This window comes from Salmo trutta, chromosome 39 (genome assembly GCF_901001165.1).
Source record: "Salmo trutta chromosome 39, fSalTru1.1, whole genome shotgun sequence".
Taxonomy (NCBI): domain Eukaryota; kingdom Metazoa; phylum Chordata; class Actinopteri; order Salmoniformes; family Salmonidae; genus Salmo; species Salmo trutta.
This window is the reverse complement of record NC_042995.1, coordinates 19,197,445-19,221,390: the sequence shown is the minus strand read 5'-3', so window position 1 is coordinate 19,221,390 and position 23,946 is coordinate 19,197,445. Positions and strand designations below refer to the sequence as shown.

The 23,946-nt window shown below is 42.3% G+C and overlaps 2 protein-coding genes across 4 annotated transcripts in view; one reads left to right on the top strand and one right to left on the bottom strand.

Moving 5' to 3' along the window:
- Window positions 1-310: 310 nt before the first annotated feature.
- On the top strand, window positions 311-22,379 carry LOC115179400 (glutaminase kidney isoform, mitochondrial-like). Of its 3 annotated transcripts, none has more exons than XM_029740890.1 (17): window positions 311-759; window positions 5,221-5,317; window positions 5,784-5,902; window positions 7,412-7,541; window positions 7,672-7,751; window positions 8,079-8,242; window positions 9,685-9,743; window positions 13,283-13,315; window positions 13,428-13,486; window positions 13,997-14,063; window positions 14,180-14,230; window positions 14,990-15,166; window positions 15,490-15,621; window positions 15,736-15,828; window positions 16,058-16,119; window positions 16,355-16,495; window positions 20,681-22,379. In XM_029740890.1, the coding sequence occupies exons 1-17, from the start codon at window positions 437-439 to the stop codon at window positions 20,835-20,837; spliced, it is 1,944 nt and encodes a 647-aa protein (XP_029596750.1). In that variant the 5' UTR covers window positions 311-436; the 3' UTR covers window positions 20,838-22,379. The 3 variants fall into 3 exon arrangements, with proteins under 3 accessions (XP_029596750.1, XP_029596751.1, XP_029596752.1); XM_029740891.1 differs by having other exon boundaries at window positions 5,227-5,317; window positions 20,681-20,837; XM_029740892.1 differs by lacking the exons at window positions 311-759; window positions 5,221-5,317; window positions 5,784-5,902; ... (2 more) ...; window positions 8,079-8,242; window positions 9,685-9,743 and adding an exon at window positions 11,895-12,350 and having other exon boundaries at window positions 20,681-20,837.
- A 584-nt stretch (window positions 22,380-22,963) lies between these two features.
- Window positions 22,964-23,946, bottom strand: part of LOC115179399 (signal transducer and activator of transcription 1-alpha/beta) — a 36,965-nt gene continuing 35,982 nt past the window's right edge. Inside the window, exon 42 of the mRNA XM_029740887.1 lies at window positions 22,964-23,636. Coding sequence (XP_029596747.1) covers window positions 23,586-23,636 — 51 coding nt within the window. The 3' untranslated portion in view covers window positions 22,964-23,585. The remainder of the gene's footprint in view (window positions 23,637-23,946) is intronic.

Below are 23,946 nucleotides of genomic sequence, written 5' to 3'. Positions count from 1 at the left end.
TAATGCATTTAATGTAAAAAAGGCGATATCAAAAAGCACAAATTGCTCAGCACTAATGTCATTCACATCATAGAGGAAGAGGAAGAGGAACTCTCCGGAAAAGAGACATTGTATCTTGTCAGTATATTCATAATCTTTGGTCACATTCACCCGGTACGTTTGACGCCATGATGCACTGGAAATTAGCATGAATGACAGCCAACAAGTCCAGCCAATCGGAGGATGATTTACGCGCTAACAGGAGCCAATGGGAGTCGAGTTTGGCGTGAATGAGAGGTTTTTGTCCACTAGAACATATTTGAGAATCGTGACTCACTGACTGAACCGTTCTTCACGACCTCGACCCAACGCATTTGGAATATATTGCTTCATATTTATTCAATATTTAGCTAGCTGAGTTATAAACAGCTCCACTATTTAGCTTGATAGGATTGACATGTTACATTTTCGGTCTTCGCTATTGCTCAAGGAGTTGTTTCAATCTAACCTGAAGCGCCCTTTGACAGGTGTCGCCAGAAAGACATCACCATCAGTCGCGTATTGCTTTAGCACGGCGTGTACAGATGTCAGATCCGTGACCAAAGTAAAGTGTCTCCAGTATGCGGTTGGATGGAGAGCTACGCCATACACTACCAACGCCCACGGAACTCGGAACCTCTCCACCAAGAGCGATGACGGTTCGGTGCCACCGCCAACGGACACCAAAAATGACACCGCCACCAGCAATGAAACTGCCACCAAAGAGGCAGCTGCCGAGAAGTGAGTACCGTTAGCTAGCCGGTACAGCTGATAAAGCTATTCAATTATATTTACCGGTGGGGTGGGGCTCTTAACGTTCTATCCAGAATAATCACATGGACCGAGTCTAGCAAGCTAGATTGATTTCTAATGAACTTCAATAAATTATGCAGTCCTCATTTGTCGAGAGATGTTGTTAACCTGACCTGTGTGTCCTGACAGTTTCGGTTCTGAAGAGTCAGAGACCCATATTACATCAGTCCCGCACACCTGTCCTGGCCTCGTACAGCGTCTTTGCTTTCGGTGTTGATACAGCTAGGAGGGTGCATGCATAGGCCTCACACCTCATCAAATACATCAAGCGGAATAGCTTCTTCCAGGGGAACCGTTGGTGAATTTCACACAAGCTCCCTTTATAGGCCTAGATCTATGTTCATTTAGCCGTTTCATTTAGAAAGTTATGCATTTGGGATGTTATGAAATGATAATGTCTATGAAACAGCACTGTTATAATATTATTATAACAGTAATGGCCTATGATAAGATGACTATAGAACAGTTCGTATCTGGCAGGAGTAATTGTAAAGCCAGGTACACTCCTTCAGGCCGTAGCCTATATCAGAAAGGGATTTTCATTTTTTTCATCAATGACACCTAGAGGTCGGTCATCAAGCTGTGTTTTTATCGTTTGCTCTCGAGAAAGCTCTCTCCGTCTGTTCTTTCTGTTAGGAGTGCCATTCTACTTGAATACTGAACAGCCTCTCTCATTCTATAGTTTCTTGCAGGCTATATGGCACGGGAATAATGGCATGATAATAACAATTTGATTGGGTGTTTCAGCAACATTGGAATTCTCCATTTGAGTTGGCATATCACGAGTATCTTATCAGATAGTGAGTATTTGTTCTCGTCGTGTTAGGCCAGCTGATAAGGTAGGCTATTTATTTACCTCCCACCTCTGCCAAAGGCAACGTCCAATATTAGTGCTGTCCATGGTGGCAGGGACCACTTTGCTATTTAAAAGGACCTTGGTAAAGGGTAGGCTATTGAATGTCCATTATGAGCAAATCATTTGATCTAATCTCCTCTCAGCCAATCTTGCAGGAGTCAGACACTTTAGAATCCTGGAAGTCTATTACCACGGAGACAGTCTCAGATCTGGCACTGCAGAGTGGTGCTTGCTGCATCAGAATGGGTAGAATGGCATTTTGGATCTAGTGTGACAGTCAGTGGGGATTTGGGAATGGACGTCATCTAGGGGGCTACCGTTTTGGAATTCTAATGGATGTGGCTTTACATAGGCTACAGTGTTTTTTCCTGATGACCATCTCTTTGACAGTGGATCGGTTTCCTAGCATTTAGGCCTAGCTTTAATATGCTTGGTGGGATCTTAGGAATGGAGGGATCTTACACCCAATTTAGATGTGAAATCATTAGGCCATAGCAACCAGTCTGATTGGGGTAATGCCAGTTTATTGCATCATTTCTCACTGCAAAAACATAATTCCCTGTTGCCAAATCCTGCCCATTCCCTTGTGCAGCTGTCACACGTGGGCATTGCTACTATTGCCCCTGTTGGTGGCTTTAATTTGAACATCATGTCATAGTCACCAATAACTCTTTGACCCTGGGAGAGCTGGTACAGCGAACAGTAATACAGTAGCCCCAGACAGGAACAAGATAAGAGAGTTCTCTCTAGACCCAGTTTCTAATCATACATAACATTTGATGGCTCATTTTGATTCATTCTCCCACAGAAAAACAAAATAGTCACATGATAATGGGGCCAGGAAGTCCTGAGTTCGCTCATGCATTCTACTGCAGACAGGTGTTGAGTCGGCCTAGGCTATTAATGCTGCCAGGAATAGGCTCGCTCTCTCTGTCGCATCCAGCCAGTTTGCTTTTTCACAGAAAACAAATGCATCTACTGGTAATGATATGCCTCATTGCCCATAGCTTAGCAGGCACCCTTCTTGTTTTATCCATAGTCAATTTGCTTTAGCTGTTGTCAAACCAGCTGTAGTACATTAATGACAACAACAACATCCTCCATCAGGGTAGGTTCAGTCACAGACACACAAACATTAGGCCTAGTCAGTCCAAATGGGTCTAGAGCAGAATTATCAACGCACAGTCTGGTCAATTTAAAGGTTTTTCCTTTTCTGGTTTTGCTCTGGGCTGCATTGTGTTTGCGTGTGCAGCTGCAGCATATTGTGAGTGAATAGAGATGGAGTCCTTCAGACTCTGCCCTGACTCAGATTGATTTTTGTGGTTCCCTCCTGCCAACAGACGATGATCAATGCACTTCGGACCAATTTACCAGTGACGTCTTGGAGGTAGTGAAACCAGGCTGATGAATTGGGTCGAATACAAATGGCAGCCAAAATGACTCCATCAAGTCGGTTAATGTTTGTGTCGGGCGCAAACGCATTCATCAGAGCTCCGCCTTGAAGTTGCAAGCGTTTAGGCCTATGACCATGTTATTACTGTCACACATTTAATTAAAGAATTCTATTTTGCATAGGTTGTTCATTTAATTTGGTCACAGTTTAGGTAGTCACGCTGCCTTGTTCTTGCTTATTGAACTCAATTGAACTCCAGTGCTCCAGTGTATAAATAGCACAGTAGATATAACACACTGACTGTAGGCTAGGCTTGGCAGATTTCCCAAGTATTAATGAGGATCAGTGACACCAAGTCATAGCCTCTGGTCTCCAGAAACTATGGCCAGGGATACCAAGCTCTCTTTGCAGGAGAGACCCATAAGCGGGGCAGGCAGCGTGCTGTTGGAGGCCGACGGCTAGGCTATGTGGCGGGATCCGTGCAGGCCTTCTGATGAGGCACACGCTACATGCTGCACACAGTTGACCTCAGAAAGCTGCAGGGAGATACAGGTCGAGGCAGTGGAAGGGGAAGAGAGGGGAGGGAGGGAGGAAGGCCAGCTAAGGCTGGGTGAGAATTATTTAACGGAGCATCAGCACCAGTCCAGATGCTTCACACCTGCTAATAGCCTGTCTGTTTGGACTTCATATTATCCTGGGGTGAGGGCAAGGGCTTGGAGACATAAAGCAGAGAGGGTGCTGTTTTGTTTTACAGTGTGCTTTGCTGGAAGAGTAATAATGATTTTTCTTCAGGTTCTGCCATGCCATGGTTTTCACTGTGGTTGTGCAGTGTTGGATGCGTCCTAAATATTGAATGTGTTTGTTAATCCACGAATGTGTGTGTCTTATCAGTAAGCCTATCTGCTTGATGATGATGATGATGATGATGCACTATGTCACTGAGTTTGTTCTAATGCCACTCTGCATATTTTCTCTCCTTTTTTTCGTTTGATCCGCTTGCTTTGCCTTGGTGTGTAAGTATATGTCTCAATTTATATATTCGCTCTCGTGTAGATGTACTGTAGTGTTTCCAGGCTAAGCCTTGCGGCTGCTGAGTGCTCTCTCTTCAATTCTCTACCTCGAAATGTCCTCAGCCTCTACAAGCGACTGCGCCAGACTTCCCCAGCCGTCCCGCCGACTGTTTGTTCTCGCGTTCCTCTGCCGGCGGGCATCAGCAATCCAGAAATGACTCCAGAAATGGACCGATGATCACAATCAAATAGGCCTTATCTAAACATTGGACATGGAAATGATAAAGGATCATAATCATTCAAGAATAGGACTCAAAACAAACGAATGCGGCTTAAACAATCTCCAAGCTGGAAGAGATCCTATTAAACAACAACAAACGTCCGGAGTCTGAGTCATTCCTGGGTAGCTGATGAGGGGATTTGACCCTCTACCTCTTCAATCAGTTTTTAAACGTTGTGACGTCTTCTTAATCGCTGGGGCAGGCTACGGAGCTGGGTTACTGTAGCTCTATCTGTCTGTCTGTCTGTCCCATGATGCATTGCGGGACTGACTTAGCCTGAGCTCCCACCCTCCTCCTTCAGAGATCCTATTTGGTGTATGGTGAATCATGATAGTAATACATACACCTCGTTTAGGCCTAACTACAGTATTCCTCCCATCTATCTACCTCTAACATACTGTACTAACTCTCCTCTCCCAGAGTGAGTGGAACGGATTTGGAGCTGCTATGCATAATACCAGTCTGTAAATAGGCTAATGACTCATTTCAAGCCCCCGGGCATTAGCTAAAACTTGACACTATAATTTGTAACTGATATGCATGTGTTTAAATTGACATAAAACCAACAAAGTCTACCTTATTTATGATTGAAGAGCCACGCCAACAAGATATTCTCTATAAAAATTCTCCAAACACTCCTTGAACTATCTGACTGGTGTTTTGGAAGCGGTGTTCAAACCCTTTCCTTAAAGCTGGGGCTGTAACATGTGAAATACTCACCACCTCTCCTCTACAGTATTATAGCTAGTTAATCCTGGCCCCCTGCTGCAGTTCCCCATTGCCTTTAGAGAACCCTGGCCGTTCCTTACTGTGTGTGTGTCTGTGTCTGTGTGTGTGTGTGTGTCCCAGGAGAAGGAAGGCAGGCATCCTGCCCAGTCTGGAGGATTTGCTCTTCTACACCATTGCCGGGGGCGCTGAAAAAATCCCGGCTCACAAATTCACCACAGTGAGTGTCAGGCAAGAGCCAACCAGGCAGCCACATGGTTGGCCAGCTGGATGGTAGTATAGCAATGGTGCCTGCTGTGTCATGATTACTGCCACAGCCTAATACTGTATATCTGAATATAAGGCTTGTTACTACTCTGGCTGTACCAGGAAGCAATAGCTCACTCATTTATGGCCCCTTGCTTGGGGTGACATTTATAGAATTAGATTCTCGTTAGATTAGAATGAATTCTAATTCTATGGTGAAATGTTGATCTCCCTCTATCTGGCATGGAAGAGCAGTTTATTCAATAGGCCTTATTAGTCTTGACATTTACATTGGATCCCTCAAGAAATATAGCGTAATATACCATTCGATTGCCAAGTTATAACCCTGTTATAATTATGACAAACATAATAAACCTGTCGTAAACATGTAATAAACACGATACTCGTCAGCCCCCTGACAAGTGCCATGCTTTCTGCAGGCGCTGAAAGCCACAGGGCTCCGGACCGGAGACCCCCGGCTGAAGGAATGTATGGAGAACCTGAAAGTCATCATGAAGACCACGTCAGACGGAAACCTGGACCGACACCTCTTCAAGAAGTAAGACAGTCTAGAACCGGGATGTAGAACAAGCGCTAGAAGTACTGTTTATCAAGACTTCCTCAAGAAGAAAGACACTAGAGCTGGGTTCTATAACAAATGAGTTCTAGTTCCACAACACTCTAGACACTAGACCCAGAATAGAAGGCTTTAGTGGTCATTTGATATGTCAAGCACCGGTCATCATTTAGTCTTTTTTGTGCCTCCTTTATTTGAACACAGTTCATGTAGTCCATAACTTATTCATGGTTCCTTAGAAGTATTTGCTCAATGCATTTCAAGTCATTAATTATTCATAATATTTCAGGCTTTTATAAGGAAGCACGTTATAGTCTAGTCCTTTCAGATTGTCAAGGTCGTATCAATCCCATTCATTTGAACATATCCTTTTGTCAAGAGACTCATCTCTACGATCACAAGAACTGTCCTTTCCAGATCAGCTGATTTGCTTTAAAAAGATTGTTCCTGTTTACAACCCTAGGACATACCATGTGACATAGCACACATAGCCCAGTGACCGCTTGAGAAACCACTCTGGTGGCAAGCCACCCTGCAGGATACAGATCATAAGACAACACACTAGGAGCTACACAAACATGCTAGGAGGAGCTACACCAGCTTTGACTGGAAGCCATCTGGGAGGCAACTATTTATAGGCAAGAGAAGCCTATACAGTAAACACACCAGTGGGCGCATACAGTAGCAGGGATAGGACAGGGTAAATAGATACCTGATTTTATACAGTAGCAGGGATAGGACAGGGTAAATAGATACCTGATTTTATACAGTAGCAGGGATAGGACAGGGTAAATAGATAGCTGATTTCATACAGTAGCAGGGATAGGACAGGGTAAATAGATACCTGATTTTATACAGTAGCAGGGATAGGACAGGGTAAATAGATAGCTGATTTCATACAGTAGCAGGGATAGGACAGGGTAAATAGATAGCTGATTTCATACAGTAGCAGGGATAGGACGGTAAATAGATAGCTGATTTCATACAGTAGCAGGGATAGGACGGTAAATAGATAGCTGATTTCATACAGTAGCAGGGATAGGACAGGGTAAATAGATAGCTGATTTCATACAGTAGCAGGGATAGGACAGGGTAAATAGATAGCTGATTTCAGACAGTAGCAGGGATAGGACAGGGTAAATAGATAGCTGATTTTATACAGTAGCAGGGATAGGACAGGGTAAATAGATAGCTGATTTCATATAACATTTGATACAAATCTATGAGCTAATTCCTCAGTTATCTATTCCCTGTATCATGTGTACAATAACAATGTAGTAATATATTCCATTTAGCAGACGCTTTGATCCAAAGCGACTTGCATACATATTGTTTCTTATGGGTGGGCCCCAGCGGGTATTGAACCCATGACCCTGGCATTGCAAGTGCCATGCTCTACCAACTGAAGCACACAGGACTCCATGTGTTACACTAGTCATAAGGAGACTCTGGTACCTAACATAAAGACCACTGTCACCTTTTCTCTCCCAGGTGTGTCCAGAGCAACATCGTGCTGCTCACCCAGGCCTTCAGGAAGAAGTTTGTTATCCCCGACTTTGTGTCCTTCGCCTCCGAAATCGACGCGCTCTATGAGAATGCCAAAAACCTGGGAGGGGGACAGGTGGGTGAGGGAGAGGCCCCGGGGTCAGTGAGACGGCATGGTGATGGTGGCGATGATCCTTTCCTGATTAAATGCCCATGGGGAATGGTAAGGGTTGATATGTTGTCTTCTGTTTTGTTTCGTTGTGTAGGTGGCTGACTACATTCCCCAGCTGGCAAGGTTCAGCCCGGATCTCTGGGCCGTGTCCATATGCACTGTGGATGGACAAAGGTACAGTAGCAATAATCATGTTTAACATGTAGTAAACATGTAGTAGCCTACATTTGTATTTCTACAGTTAAGTGTACTGACGTACAGTATAGTGTTCTTGTCAAACTTCGCACAGCAGCATTGTGACAATGCCAATGATAATGTCACACACTGTAAAGTAGCTAAATAGTTACCCTGCATAATGAGACAATCATTCATATTGTTCAAATTTGCCTGTGCTTATTGCCTTTATCTCCTGGTTCTCTCCCCACTCATGCCCTCTCTCCATCCCTTCCTCTCTCTCTCTCTCTCTCTCCATCCCCTTCTCTCTCTCTCTCCCTTCTTTAGACACACAGCGGGTGACACCAAAGTCCCGTTCTGCCTGCAGTCGTGTGTAAAGCCGCTGAAGTATGCCATCGCCGTGCACGACCACGGGACAGAGTACGTGCACCGTTTCATCGGCAAAGAGCCCAGCGGCCTGCGCTTCAACAAACTATTCCTCAACGAGGAAGGTGAGGGTCGCACGTATAGAGATATAAAATACTAGAGTGGCCGGTGTCATAAAACCTACAGAGCTTCAGAATGAGATTCTGTAATTCTATGGCGGCAGGCAGCACCAGTCTGTCTGGAGCTCCACCGCTCGCTGTGTGGCTGTTCATTTCACACGCAGAACTGACAACAGAGGTGTTCGTCACAACGAGGTGCTGCTGAGGTGGTCCTATTGTACTTCAAACCTAGCATACCCTGTGAAAAGATATTGTCCTTTCATAGAATAGTTTCTATCTTGTATACATACATTGGACAAGGCAGTTGTCCGGGTTGATTAATAGAGTGAAAGTAGTCCCTCTGGGTGGGTTGTCATGTGATTCAATGCAAGGTGATCCAGCCTGTGGTGCAGTCTGTTGCCATGGTAGTGTTGTGTCATCTTAATGAGAGGTGTTGGCGCAGCCGGATAGAATCAGTACATCGGCTCTCAACGTCCATATGCTCTACTCAATCTGCAATAGCCTACATAGACCTGGAGAACAACACCATCCTCATGTATCGTATCTTTGATAAGATCCTAGTTTAAAGCTGGAATCCGTACTTGGTGGAACTGCCACGTCCGTTTGCTATGTTACAACAACAAAGAAGTTACTTCAAACAACGAACACCGTTTTATTCCCTCTGACATCGTACGCAATGGGATTTTTTTCTTTTTACCACGACGCTGGATGATCCTCTCCTCCGTTTCATCAACGAGAAACAAATGCAATAACAACTGTGCTGGCACGGACAGTGTCAATGCTTCACCATCTGTGGATGTCAGCTTCCAAGTATAAAGCACATACAGAAGCTAGATGGAGAGCAGCAGTTGTCAAGCTCTCTCAAATCAAGCCTGATCTGTTTCAAATCAAGGCATTGCTCTGATTGCCGTGTTGGTTGGCAAAGGATGCTGTCTGAGCTCTGTAGATTGTGACTCGGGTTTAGTACAGGGTTTCAGTAAATCCCAGGTCGGTTTTGGTTGTTGGCCATGTTATCTAATCAGTTTAGGAAACCTGCTAGAAGTGGTAGGAATGTTATTATTTCCCCCTTTTGTGTGATTGCATAAGAAGATTAAAGGGTTTAGGGGAAGGGAAGTGGCGTAACACAGCAGACCTACAGCACAGCTAGTACTGAGCTGTGAGTTCATGGCTATGTACCTCAATATCACTAGTATGGTCTCTAGACTACAAAGGCAGCTGTGGTGCCATCAGCATTCATTCATTCATTCATTCTCCATCTGATTGTTATTCTGCTCATTTCCTCACTTCAAGTTCAAAGTTCCGTGATCTTTGGGGCATGTTTGCTTCTAACATTGAATGTGTTATGTAATGGGTGGTGATTGTGCAGAAACTGTAACCTTGCTGTGTATGAACGCATGCGCTGTCCACTGCATTTGTAAACATGTTATAATGTAATATCATTTCCACAGATAAACCACATAACCCTATGGTTAACGCCGGCGCTATTGTGTGCACGTCCCTCCTAAAGGTAAATAACATTTGAATTTCAGATAATAATGTATGTTTTTTGGGGGGGGAGGGGGGCATTTGTTAAAAAAAAGAAACGTCGAACCGTGCCTTTGTTCAGTACAGTGGGTAGTTGTACCAATAGTAGGCTACATAAAACATTAGGTCAATTCTGCACGTACCTCGCTACCTCTGGAGTGTCAAAGTTGTATTGAATTACATTTTAAATGAATGAAATAACAGGGGGGACTTCATTGCTTTAGCCAGATTACCAGCTTGCACTGTACTGTATATGGACAAGTTAAGACTATAGATGATCCTGCTGAAAGGGGATTTGTTTGGTGAAAGCATCAGTGAGCTGCCTGCCTCTCAGTTATGCACGTAGCCCATGCAGTACACACAAGGCTGAGTTTGTGTGAGACAGCGCTAGCATGTCAGGCAACGGGCCTCAGATTGGTCTAACCAGCCCAGCCATATAGATAAAGAAATACATTTAATCATGGGTAAAACTGCTTTGGTATATGAATGAAAGATCAATACGTGGGCGTGTTTCTGTGCATCCGTCACCTGCTTAAATCGTATGTCTTTGACCAGGTAAAGGCAAAGCCAACCTGGCTGGCTATTGGCTGAGAGGAGTAGAACATCTTTGCTATTGGCTATTAGTCAGGAAATGCTGTTAGAAATAGCTTACTGGGCCTCCCGAGTGGCACAGTGGTCGAAGGCACTGCATCGCAGTGGTAGCTGTGCCACTAGAGATTCTGGGTTTGAGTCCAGGCTCTGTCGCAGCCGGCCGCGCCTGGGAGACCCATGGGGCGGCGCACAATTGGCCCGGCGTCGTCTGGGTTAGGGGAGGGTTTGGCCGGCAGGGATGTCCTTGTCCCATCGCACACTAGCGACTCCTGTGGCGGGCCGGGCGCAGTTTATGCTGACACGGTCACCAGGTGCACGGTGTTTCCTCCGACACATTTGTGCGGCTGGCTTCCGTTAAGTGGGCATTGTGTCAAGAAGCAGTGCGGCTTGGTTGGGTTGTGTTTCGGAGGACGCACGGCTCTCGACCTTCGCCTCTCCCAAGTCCATAAGGGAGTTGCAGTGATGAGACAAGACTGTAACTACCAATTGGATACCACAAAATTGGGGAGAAAAAGGGGTAAAAGAAGCAAAAAAATAAATAGCTTACTGTATGGGAGCAGTGCACCCTCTGCTGCTGAAACTGTGATGAATTCTCGTGTGTGTTTATTATGAGATATTGTAGGGTAAAACACATTCACCTCCAATGCATTGTAGGTGCCTCGCTGAAGACAAGAACAAAGAGGGGACACATACATGTATGTTGCGTGCATAAGTCTTCTGTAGTGTTGTTACTACATAACCCACCACCAGCCCATTTATCATATCAACGTGAGGAACTACGCTTGTTTCATACTAAACTTTCAACAATCACATACCGTAAACTAAGCTAATGATACAAACTCTGTCCAAATGACTTCACCTTCGATGTATTCAGAGAAATAATACTTCTTTCTCTGCAGAAATTAAGTTTCATCTCCAATAATTAGTGGCTGCAACCTACTGCAGATACCTTTCCTCTTACTGTATGTATCCAAAGCCCATATCTATAACTGTCTGTCTTAGATGAAGACAGTGTAGGCACTACATTATCACCTTCAAAACAAGACTAGCACAAGCACTTTAATCCATATTTCAACGTAACATGGCATATGGACTAGGATAGATGAGGCCTGGCTACTCATCAATCTCAACCACAACCAAGCCAAGTTACTGAATGAAGCCTTGAGTTTTCCTGTCTGGTTTGATTTGGGGTTGAACTCTGATGGAAAGGTGCCGTATGATTATCCTGTCCAAGAGTTTATAGGAATAATACCTATAAGGAATAACAACTCTGTAGTAATTCATGTTAACAACTTATTTTATTGGTACTTGTATCATACTGTACACTATGTACACAATATGGTACATAGTACAGTACACAAAATATTACACCTAGTGATATACAGATGTAGGATCTTAATTTGAGCCAGTTTGCTACAGCAAGAAAATAATCCTGCAGCAATAGGAAATGTGAATTATTATGTGAATAATAATTAATGGACATTTTTTGTAGGGGTTGATTTGATTTGCCCTAACGGAAAATATGTCTTGACTTTTTAAAGTGGAAATTATAAACTTTAGAAGCCTTTTTAAACTTTTAATACACTACAAGTTTGCATCTTTCCTGCAGCGAGTGATAAAATTAAGATCCTTCATCTGTAGCCTATCAGTAATTTGGTTATTTGGATGGCAGTCATTTGACTTGACAGGATAATGATGTGGTATCTTTCTGCTTAAATCTTCATTATAACCTTAAACCAATCACTGTAAAGGTTGCTAATGGTGGGCACAATAATCAATCCACTGATTGGATGCCCCCACATTCTAATCTAATGTATTCAGTAATATAGACCAGATCTGTCTCTCAAAATGTGGTTCCTGTATGGTAAATCTGGGACTAAACTATGGGAACGTTGTAATGTGTTTTTGAAGCCTCGTTTGTGGTTTATTTCTTGTTGCATATTTTACAGCATTAAGATCTGTGGGAAATTATGACCACTGCCACAGGTCAATGACGTTGGTAATTTCTTTACTTAAATTATTCTCCCCATTGAACAACATCTGGATTTGTTATAATAAGCTACAGTTGTGGTAGTTGCCATTTGTCACCTGGATTTTACAAACGGTTTACAAAATAAAATAAACAGAAACGCAAAAAAAAAAAAGTTTTTCAAAATCATGATAGTACAAACATACCATTGTTTTTAGATGATTGATTATTTGTGTTTTATTTTTTTGAATGTATTTAACTGGTTTATTTGCACTATTTGTATTATTAGAGTTAAATGTAACGTTTCGTTTCTGTAGTACCTCCTCTCCTCAGCTCACACTACATATCCCAGAAGTCAGTGCGTTCTACAATATTAAGCGAGGACATCGCTAATTAATCTGCACATATAGATCCACAACCTTCTACAACACACAGGATTAGCCACACACTAGCACAAGTCACATCACTAACTTTCAACAGACACTCAGACCCCTACAGTACAAAGGCTACTTACACTAATACAGATTAAGTTCACATATACCTGTCTATGCAGAATTGCAGATATAAGGAATAGCATTTACCTGTGGTGCGTTTTATCCCCATAAGTCTGATAGAATGGACTACACATTGTTTTGCTGATTGTCTTTTGGTAGATTATTTTCTCATTTGAAAACCCTTGACTCTTTGATTAGTGATTCATTTAATCTCCAACTAACTAGTTGCCCAGTAATCCTAAATATTTGTAATATTAGGACTAAACTTGTTTCTTTAGGGTACATACTTTTTTTTTTATAATGATTATTGCTAGATTTTGTAACGATATTGGTAATTTGATCTAGGAATAATTTGAATTTGTCATAAGGTATTCACACTAGCTAGGCAATATACAATTTACTGTATATCTAATTTGATATACAGTATGTAGTCATTCATACTTATGTGATCTTCTGTTTCTCTTTTAGCAAGGGGCAAGCAACGCTGAGAAATTTGATTATGTAAGTAACGCCACCCAGTTCTTTTATGTTTAACCCTACGCTGCGCTGACTGTTTGAGATGATCTTTGTAATGATGGGTGTACTTTGTGACCTTTTGAACGTTGTATTGCAGGTCATGAACTTCATGAACAAGCTGGCAGGAAACGAGTATGTGGGTTTCAGCAATGCCACGTGAGTTCTCAAGAGGAAGAACCGAGGTTGTGGTTTGGTTCAGCACCTTGGCTCACCACCATTGGCCAGTTGCCATGCCTTAGTATTCATCAGTGTTGTTTTCATCACTAGCATTTTTAGTATGATAATCAGTTTCAAATCAGTACTTTATTCTGCTTTAGAATAACACCACAAAAACAAACAACCGTAGAGAGAAATCTCGATCTCAACAACATCAAAAACCATAGGGAAGTAGGGGTGCTGAGCCTAAAAAAATCAGAATGTAAAAATAGATGTAAAAAATATTATACAGTTCACAAAAGTGCACTGGGCCTTTACTAGTCCTGTATTAGCAGACCGATATAGCCGTTATTTTTTTTGCACCGCCCCCACCCCTAACCCACTTCCTGTTGCTGTCTACAACACTAAAAGCTTTACTGGTTTTGGTAGTAGAATTGGAACCGAATTGGAATTTGACTAAGTTGAAACAGGACTCCGAACTCAGAATGTCCCTGCTCTCTCTGCACCCAGATTCCAGTCAGAGAGGGAGTCTGGAGATCGTAACTTTGCGATCGGCTACTACCTTAAGGAGAAGAAGGTTGGTGACAGCTGAAACAAGCACATTTTACATCAATCAAGTGTACCACATTTTTAATTAGGCATTTACAAGGCATTGTCTGACTGTCAAATCAAACCACTGTTGTTTCTTTCTAGTGCTTTCCAGAGGGGACAGACATGACCTCCATTTTAGACCTTTACTTCCAGGTGAGTATTTGTATTTGGCAGCAGCTACTCCTCCTGGGGTCCAAACACATTAAGGCAGCATGTACATGCATATTATTGCTGTTAAACCCCTCTGTGCACATTTAAAAGGCCAGCCGTGCTGCCCTGTTCTGAGCCAATAGTAATTTTCTTAAATCCCACTGAACAGTAGTCTAGGTGCAACAAAACTAGGGCCTGTAGGACCTGCCTTGTTGATAGTGTTGTTAAGAAGGCAGAGCAGCGCTTCATTATGGACAGACTTCTCCCAATTTAGCTGCTGTTGTATCAACGTGTTTTGACCATGACAGTTTACAATCCAGGGTTACTCCAAGCAGTTTAATCACCTCAACCTGCTCAATTTCCACATTATTCATTACAAGATTTAGTTGAGGTTTAGGGTTTAGTGAATGATTTGTCACAAATACAATGCTTTTAGTTGTTTAAATATTTAGGACTAGCTTATTCCTTGCCACCCATTCTGAAACTGCAGCTCTTAAGTGTTGCAGTGATTTCACTCACTTTAGTAGCTGACGTGTATAGTGTTGAGTCATCCACATACATAGACACACTGGCTGTGATGACAGTATGTATACATGGTGAATTGGTGTGGGCATCGAGTGAGCATTTGTTTCTGAACATGGTTCAAGTTTGAAGCTGTATCATTTCAATGGGCTTAGTGGAGAAACATCGTGTTTGTGTTTTTTCTCTCTCCGTTAGCTGTTATTCCCTACGGTATATTAAACGTTTTCTATTCTACTCTAGCTGTGCTCCATCGAGGTGACCTGTGAAAGCGCCAGCGTCATGGCGGCCACCCTGGCCAACGGCGGCTTCTGTCCAATCACAGGCGAGCGCGTGCTGGGCCCGGAGGCGGTACGGAACACCCTGAGCCTCATGCACTCCTGCGGCATGTACGACTTCTCGGGACAGTTCGCTTTCCACGTGAGTCTCCAAGTTCTGTCCCTCAATAGTTGTATTTGCTGATTTGACAGGGATTTTGTACAACAGACAATTTCTAGTCCCCTAATTTTCATAGTCCCCTCCTCTAGTTTTGCATTGTTTCCTACGGTCTGTTTGGCCTGCTGTTCTTTGTCGTTGTTCCCACTGTGTCTCCAATCTACAACCATTTAAGCATTACACGTTACACTGCAGTAGATCTTCCACTCCATGACGTTTGTCCATCCACTGCTGTTCATTTATGCTGCTATGTTTTGACACTGTTGTCTGCACTCCCTGTTGACCTCTTCCTCTATGCTGTCTGGCAGGTTGGGCTTCCGGCTAAGTCAGGCGTGGCAGGGGGCATCCTGCTGGTGGTGCCCAACGTCATGGGTATCATGTGCTGGTCCCCGCCACTGGACAAGCTGGGTAACAGTGTACGAGGAATCCAGTTCTGCACGGTACGAGAAACTGACAGTTTTCACTCCGTTGTCTCTCTGTCAGTGTTCTAATTGATTGATTGATCGATGATTAGAAAACCAGCAGAAAGCCTGACAGTGACTGCTGTGTTCCAGGATCTGGTTTCCCTTTGCAACTTCCACAACTACGACAACCTGAAGCACTTTGTCAAGAAGCTGGATCCTCGCAGGGAGGGCGGAGACCAGAGGGTGAGTCGAGTTTAACCGGGAGCCTCTCGCTCCTTCTCTCTTTTTCTCCTTCCCTACGTTCACCAAGGTGCCTTCATGTACATGGAGTCGACGTGTTCCCATGAAAAGGCTGTCGTTGGACTGAGTGTTTTTTAAAGCAACAGTGCCATCGACTGGAAGATACTGATAGTGCTAAAGGAAAGGGGTTGACATGCAAACGGATGCAAACCGCCTCTCTGTTGTCTTTCAGGTGAAGTCGGTCATCAATCTTCTCTTTGCTGCGTACACTGGCGATGTGTCTGCCCTGAGGAGGTACACAGCACTGCATTATCTCCACGTTGGCCAATAAGGCCTTGAAAATAAGCTATGAAAGGAAATATGTCATGTTTTGACATCTTTTGAGAGTAAATTCCAAATCTGTCGCCGTGTCAGACAGAGACCTTGTAAGGTTTCCCTGTGTGTCTACATGGGAACTAGAGATGGATGGTGTGTGCTATTTTGGCTGTTGTACAGTACTCATCACTGTCCTTCTGTGGAATGTGTCCAGGTTTGCTCTGTCTTCCATGGACATGGAGCAGAGGGACTATGACTCCAGGACAGCCCTCCATGTGGCAGCAGCAGAAGGACATGTGGAGGTGGTCAAGTTCCTGTTGGAGGCATGCAGGGTCAACCCTGTTCCCAAAGACAGGTGAGCTTAGATTCAATGGCCTCAAAGACCACCCAGTGTCTGTCAATGTAGCTTATATCCAATGTCTCCAATGGACAAGAAGACACCCAGTGTCTGTCTGTAACCAGTTTTCCATCCCACTTTTTTATGAGAGTAAAGTACATGTTGGATAAGAAATGTCACGACGGGCCGAATGAAAACAGCAAATTTGTCAGTAAACTTTCCAAATTTCGACAAACCAAATACGCTAAACATGATGGGATATTTTTGTCTGTACAATGTATTATGCAAGAAATGGTTGTGGAAACGCTTTTATGCGCAAATATTGATATAATAACCATCATACAGTGAGGGAAAAAAGTATTTGATCCCCTGCTGATTTTGTACGTGTGCCCACTGACAAAGAAATGATTAGTCTATAATTTTAATGGTAGGTTTATTTGAACAGAGGAGAGACAAAAAAATCCAGAAAAACACATGTCAAAAAATGTTATAAATTGATTTGCATTTTAATGAGGGACATAAGTATTTGACCCCCTCTCAATCAGAAGGATTTCTGGCTCCCAGATGTCTTTTATACAGGTAACGAGCTGAGGTTAGGAGCACACTTAAAGGGAGTGCTCCTAATCTCAGTTTGTTACCTGTATAAAAGACACCTGTCCACAGAAGCAATCAATCAATCAGATTCCAAACTCTCCACCATGGCCAAGACCAAAGAGCTCCCCAAGGATGTCAGGGACAAGATTGTAGACCTACACAAGGCTGTTATGGGCTACAAGACCATCGCCAAGCAGCTTGGTGAGAATGTGACAACAGTTGGTGCGATTATTTGCAAATGGAAGAAACACAAAAGAACTGTCAATCTCCCTCGGCCTGGGGCTCCATGCAAGATCTCACCTCGTGGAGTTGCAATGATCATGAGAACGGTGAGGAATCAGCCCAGAACTACACGGGAGGATCTTGTCAATGATCTCAAGGCAGCTGGGACCATAGTCACCAAGAAAACAATTGGTAACACACTACGCCGTGAAGGACTGAAATCCTGCAGCACCCGCAAGGTCCCCCTGCTCAAGAAAGCACATATACATGCCCGTCTGAAGTTTGCCAATGAACATCTGAATGATTCAGAGGACAACTGGGTGAAAGTGTTGTGGTCAGATGAGACCAAAATGGAGCTCTTTGGCATCAACTCGACATGTTTGGAGGAGGAGGAATGCTGCCTATGACCCCAAGAACACCATCTCCACCATCAAACATGGAGGTGGAAACATTATGCTTTGGGGGTGTTTTTCTGCTAAGGTGACAGGATAACTTCACTGCATCAAAGGAATGATGGAGGGGGCCATGTACCGTCAAACTTGGGTGAGAACCTCCTTCCCTCAGCCAGGGCATTGAAAATGGGTCGTGGATGGGTATTCCAGCATGACAATGACCCAAAACACACGGCCAAAGCAACAAAGGATTGGCTCAAGAAGAAGCACATTAAGGTCCTGGAGTGGCCTAGCCAGTCTCCAGACCTTAATCCCATAGAAATTCTGTGGAGGGAGCTGAAGGCTCGAGTTGCCAAACGTCAGCCTCGAAACCTTCATGACTTGGAGAAGATCTGCAAAGAGGATTGGGACAAAATCCCTCCTGAGATGTGTACAAACCTGGTGGCCAACTACAAGAAACGTCTGACCTCTGTGATTGCCAACAAGGGTTTTGCCACCAAGTACTAAGTCATGTTTTGCAGAGGGGTCAAATACTTATATCCCTCATTAAAATGCAAATCAATTTATAACATTTTTGACATGCGTTTTTCTAGATTTTTTTGTTGTTATTCTGTCTCTCACTGTTCAAATAAACCTACCATTAAAATTATAGACTGATCATTTCTTTGTCAGTGGGCAAACGTACAAAATCAGCAGGGAATTAAATACTTTTTCCCCCTCACTGTATCAAAGTAAACTTGGAGTCACACAATGATATGTTGTGGTGGGAGGGCCACACAACTTGGGAAAGCATGCAGTTTATTAGGCTACAGATGAAATAAGTTCTGTTGAACTTCACAGGGTGGTAAAAGTGCATGGTGATGAGCTTGACCTACAGTTGAAGTCGGAAGTTTAAATACACTTCGGTTGGAGTCATTAAAACTTGTTTTTCAACCACTCCACAAATTTCTTGTTAACAAACTATAGTTTTGGCAAGTCGGTTAGGATATCTACTTTGTGCATAACACAAGTAATTTTTTCAACAATTGTTTACAGACAGATTATTTCACTGTATCAAAATTCCAGTGGGTCAGAAGTTTATATACACTAAGTTGACTGTGCCTTTAAACAGCTTGGAAAATTCCAGAAAATTATGTCATGGCTTTAGAAGCTTCTGATAGGCTAATTGACATAATTTGAGTCAATTGGAGGTGTACCTGTGGATGTATTTCAAGGCCTACCTTCAACCTCAGTGCCTCGTTGCTTGACATCATGGGAAAATCAAAAGAAATCAGCCAAGACCTCAGGAAAAAAAAGACCTCCACAAGTCTAGTTCATCCTTGGGAGCAATTTTCAAACGCCTGAAGGTACCACATTCATCTGTACAAACAATAGTACGCAAGTATAAACACCATGGGACCACGCAGCCATCATACCGCTCAGGAAGGAGACGCGTTCTGTCTCCTAGAGATTAACGTACTTTGATGCGAAAAGTACAAATCAATCCCAGAACAACAGCAAAGGACCCTTTGAAGATGCTGGAGGAAACAGGTACAAAAGTATCTATATCCACAGTAAAACGAGTCCTATATCGACATAACCTGAAAGGCTGCTCAGCAAGGAAGAAGCCACTGCTCCAAAACCACCATTCAAAAAGCCAGACTACGGTTTGCAACTGCACATGGGGACAAAGATCGTACTTTTTGGAGAAATGTCATCTGGTCTCATGAAACAAAAATATAACTGTTTGGCCATAATGACCATCCTTATGTCTGGAGGAAAAAGGGAGATGCTTGCAAGCTGAAGAACACCATCCCAACCGTAAAGCACGGGGGTGGCAGCATCATGTTGTGGGGGTGCTTTGCTGCAGGAGGGACTGGTGCACTTCACAAAATAGATGGCGTCATGAGGGAGGAAAATTATGTGGATATATTGAAGCAACATCTCAAGACATCAGTCAGGAAGTTAAAAGCTTGGTCGCAAATGGGTCTTCCAAATGGACAATGATCCCAAGCATTCTTCCAAAGTTGTGGGAAAATGGCTTAAGGACAACAAAGTCAAAGTATTGGAGTGGCCATCACAAAGCCCTGACCTCAATCCTATAGAAAATATGTGGGCAGAACTGAAAAAGTGTGTGCGAGCAAGGAGGCCTACAAACCTCACTCAGTTACACCAGCTCTGTCAGGAGGAATGGGCCAAAATTCACCCAACTTATTGTGAGACGCTTGTGGAAGGCTACCCCAAACGTTTGACCCAAGTTAAACAATTTAAAGGCAATGCTACCAAATACTAATTGAGTGTATGTAAACTTCTAACCCACTGGGAATGTGATGAAAGAAATAAAACCTGAAAAAAATAATTCTCTACTATTATTCTGACATTTCACATTCTTAAAATTAAGTGGTGAATCTAACTGACCTAAGACAGGGAATTTTTGCTAGGATTAAATGTCAGGAATTGTGAAAAACTGAGTTTAAATGTATTTGGCTAAGGTGTATGTAAACTTCCGATTTCAACTGTACATGTATATATTACCTCAATTACCTCGACTAACCTGTACACCTGCACATTGACTTTGTACCGGTACCGGTACCCCCTGTATATAGACTCGCTATTGTTATTTTACTGCTGCTCTTTAATTATTTGTTACTTTTTTATTTATTTTTCTTCTTAAAACTGCATTGTTGGTTAAGGGCTTGTAAGTAAGCATTTCACTGTAAAGTCTACACCTGTAGTATTCAGCGCATGAGACAAATACACTGAACTTGTATTTTTTATGGGAATTTAACAGCAAAAGTTATTTTTATGTCCACTACATCATCATGCACAACCTTTTATCTGCAACAAGTACATTTCATGGAAGCACATCTCTGGTGGGAAAATGCACACATTTTGTTTATGCAGATTTGAGAATATTCGCGTGAAAATCTGTCGCCAATTGGATGGATACTTAGCTAATGTAAAACTCGTCCATTTAAGAGCAGTGTTTACAATATCTCTTGTCTGTTCCATCAAGGTGGGGTAACACACCGATGGAAGAGGCAGTGCACTTTGGACACCATGATGTTGTGACCATGCTCCAGGACTACAACAACAAGTACAGTCCACCGGGGGGCGCCACTGAGGACAAAGAGAAGGAGATATCAGAGAAGAACATTGACGGCCTACTATGAGCCAACTAATTAATACTCTCATCTATCCATAGAAATAAAATAACTAGAACGGACATTCCCATTGAAATGATGTATACACGTGATCTGAGAGGCTTGGTCCTTTCCAGTCATTCTATTTCTATGGCCCCATTAACTATCTGGAAGACTTACTGTAAGTCTGTGTGGTCCCTTTGTCACGTTAGTGGTAGGTCACGTACGTATACTGTTGATAATACTGTATTGTTGATTTTGTATAAAAGTATTGTATTTCTAGCATTTGAAAAACGACAATGTGTTTAAAAAATATATATATATTTATTGACCTTTGACTTTTTCCCAGATGGTTTTCGTTTTTTTGGTTGTTTCCGTTCGCTTCGCTTTTTTATGTCGTACTGCGCAACTCTCCCTCAGTGTGTGTGTCAGCACTATGTGGAATGTATTTTCCACATTTAAGTGCACAAAACATTTCTCTTTATGTACAACGTGTTAACCTGAAAGTATGCGTAAGATAACGTGTACATTTATGTAACGTGTGTATATCCCTGAAATGAATATCAGAGGTAGACGGATTCAGTGTAAATACTATTTAATCTGAAGTGAAATCAAGTGACTCTCACTGGCACGGCTTTTGAAGGAAATTGGTAAAGTCCACACACTGCATTAGGCTTAAGTTTGACTCTATTTATGAGGCAGAATGCGTTACATAAACTATTCCACATCTTCACAGATCTAGGTAGCCTGGTTGCAAATCTGTTTGCGCTGTATATGGCACTGGCTATACAGTTGGCTATACAGGCCAGACAGATCTGGGACCAGGCTATCTATGGTTTGAGACTTCTGGCTTCATATGAATTGAAAGTATGGCATTATGTGGAGTGAGTTTAGTTTTGTTGGTTTGCTATTTGATAGCTAGACATTTTTGCACCTTTTTCTCCAAAATAAATAATTTTTTATTGATTGTTCTATAATCTTATATTAATTTTGAGTAGAAAGGGGGTTATTTGTTTGTGTCAGCCAAAGCTTTTCTGTACGTTTGCTCCACCTGATAAAAGTCTAGTCGGCGACGTAAAAAAAGAGAGCATTTTATGTGTGAGCCGCCTCAGGAGCAATACAATACAATTCAACCAGCAGCCATGTGCTCTTTACAGACAGGTTTCAAAGTCAAATTTTAGGGCAAAACATAAAACCCTTCGAAACATTGATTTATCACTTCATGGATACAGCAGTGTCAATGGTGTTACTGTTATGTCTTGTCACACAAGTTGACTTATTTGTCAGATATTTGGTTTTACATGGATTTATCTTCAGTTATAGACAGTGCATTACACTTGAATGTTTTTAGTTCGGAACAACTCCACAATGGTGGACTTTAAATCTTGCCATACTCACCCAAATGCCTCTTTTGGGTAGAGATAAAATAGTTATCCTTATGGGCCTGTATGAACGCAGAACACTAAGACGATTCTACGCATAACTAATGGATCACTTTTTATGCAGAGATGCACATATTGATTGTTTAACTGTTTAGAGTGTAAAATAAACATATAAGCCTATACTTGAAAAGTCAGGTTGTTTTGGTGAGAACTAGTCCGTGTGTGTATTTGTTTGTGTTATTGACTATGGGAGGGACAGCGACTACAAATCTGGTAATGACAGAGGACATTGCCATCAAAATCTCAAGCCCTACACTATTGTTCTAAAAGTACCTAAGGCAACTTACTTGTGATCTGATGAATGAATATATTTTGATTGAATAACTCATCTCAAGTGTTCAGTGTTGCTTTCGTTGGATTTGACTTTGTCTCCCCAGTCCCAGTTGCACAAGAAGCCTCGTACGTATGAGTGTTTATTGTTCCCCTGTGTAGGTGCAGATCAACTTCAACATTAGCTAATTTTTTTGAATGTACCACAGGTGTTTACTGATGTCAGTTTGTTTTCATTGAAGTATATCTGCTTTAGCTGTGTGTTGCAGGCAATGGAGATATATTTATTTCAATGATCAAACAATAAATAAAGAACTTTAAATATGGATATCTCCCTTTACTCCCACTCTATATTCTTGAATATAGGCATGTGAAGACTTGGGTATCTTCATTAATTAATTCCATGAATATTACAAATGATCACCAAATTAACAGAAGTATGAATTGTTTCCAGTGCAGTGTGTACTACATGATTATTCACACTGTAATTTTATTTACAGCTCCAGTTTATCATTTCATATATTTTAAAACTTGTGTGAGAGAAAATTGTACTGTCTGAAGAGAGAGTGAGAAGAAATGTACAATTCAAGGCTGTCTTGGTTCTTGCAGATGACTGTGACCTCCTCAGAGCAATTGACAGTACACCCAGAACATTGCTCTGGGAAACAAAATGAGTATCTCAGTTTCAAGTTCCCAGCTTTGAGAGAAGAAGCCTCGTCAGTCACATGCAGGAACCAGTGTTAATAATGAATCATGCTTATATGACTTGTTTGTGTAGCAATTTATAAGGACTGAAAGGAATGCCCTTTTTCAGAGAGTTTTCATCAAGCTTGGATTGAGTTTGTGAAACTCCAGTTAACCGATAATAAAGATTGATTCATTTACATTGAGTTTGAGGCCTTAGTGGTGAATTTCCACGACACTTGCTCTGTACAAAAAAAGAAAAAAACGTTCTGAAACATGACAAAACTGAAATTGGAAATGGAAGGAGAGTAAAGGTGAAATATAGTAAGTGTACAGTATGCAATTTTGCTTCAGTATAAAACATATCTTCTGGTCTAAAAGATCAGGTCCTGCCTGTCCATCGGCTCAGTTGCAGTCCAAACTCTGCAGTCATCTACAGAGGATGATAACAAAAAAGTCAACGTGAATAAAATGTATTTTTCATGAATGCAAAAGTACGTTAAGGAACCAGAAAATGAATGCCATGATGATAATGAATGACATGCTGTACAACAATATTTTCATAAAGTCAAATTCATTTGTGTTATAGGCTTCCTGATGCTTGTATCTAAACCAAAGTAGATGGTTAGACGACTGTTTTGTACATCAGTTGGGGTCTCTATAATCTACACTACATCACCAAAAGTATGTAGACACCCCTTGAAATTTGTGGATTCGGCTATTTCAGTCACACCCGTTGCTGA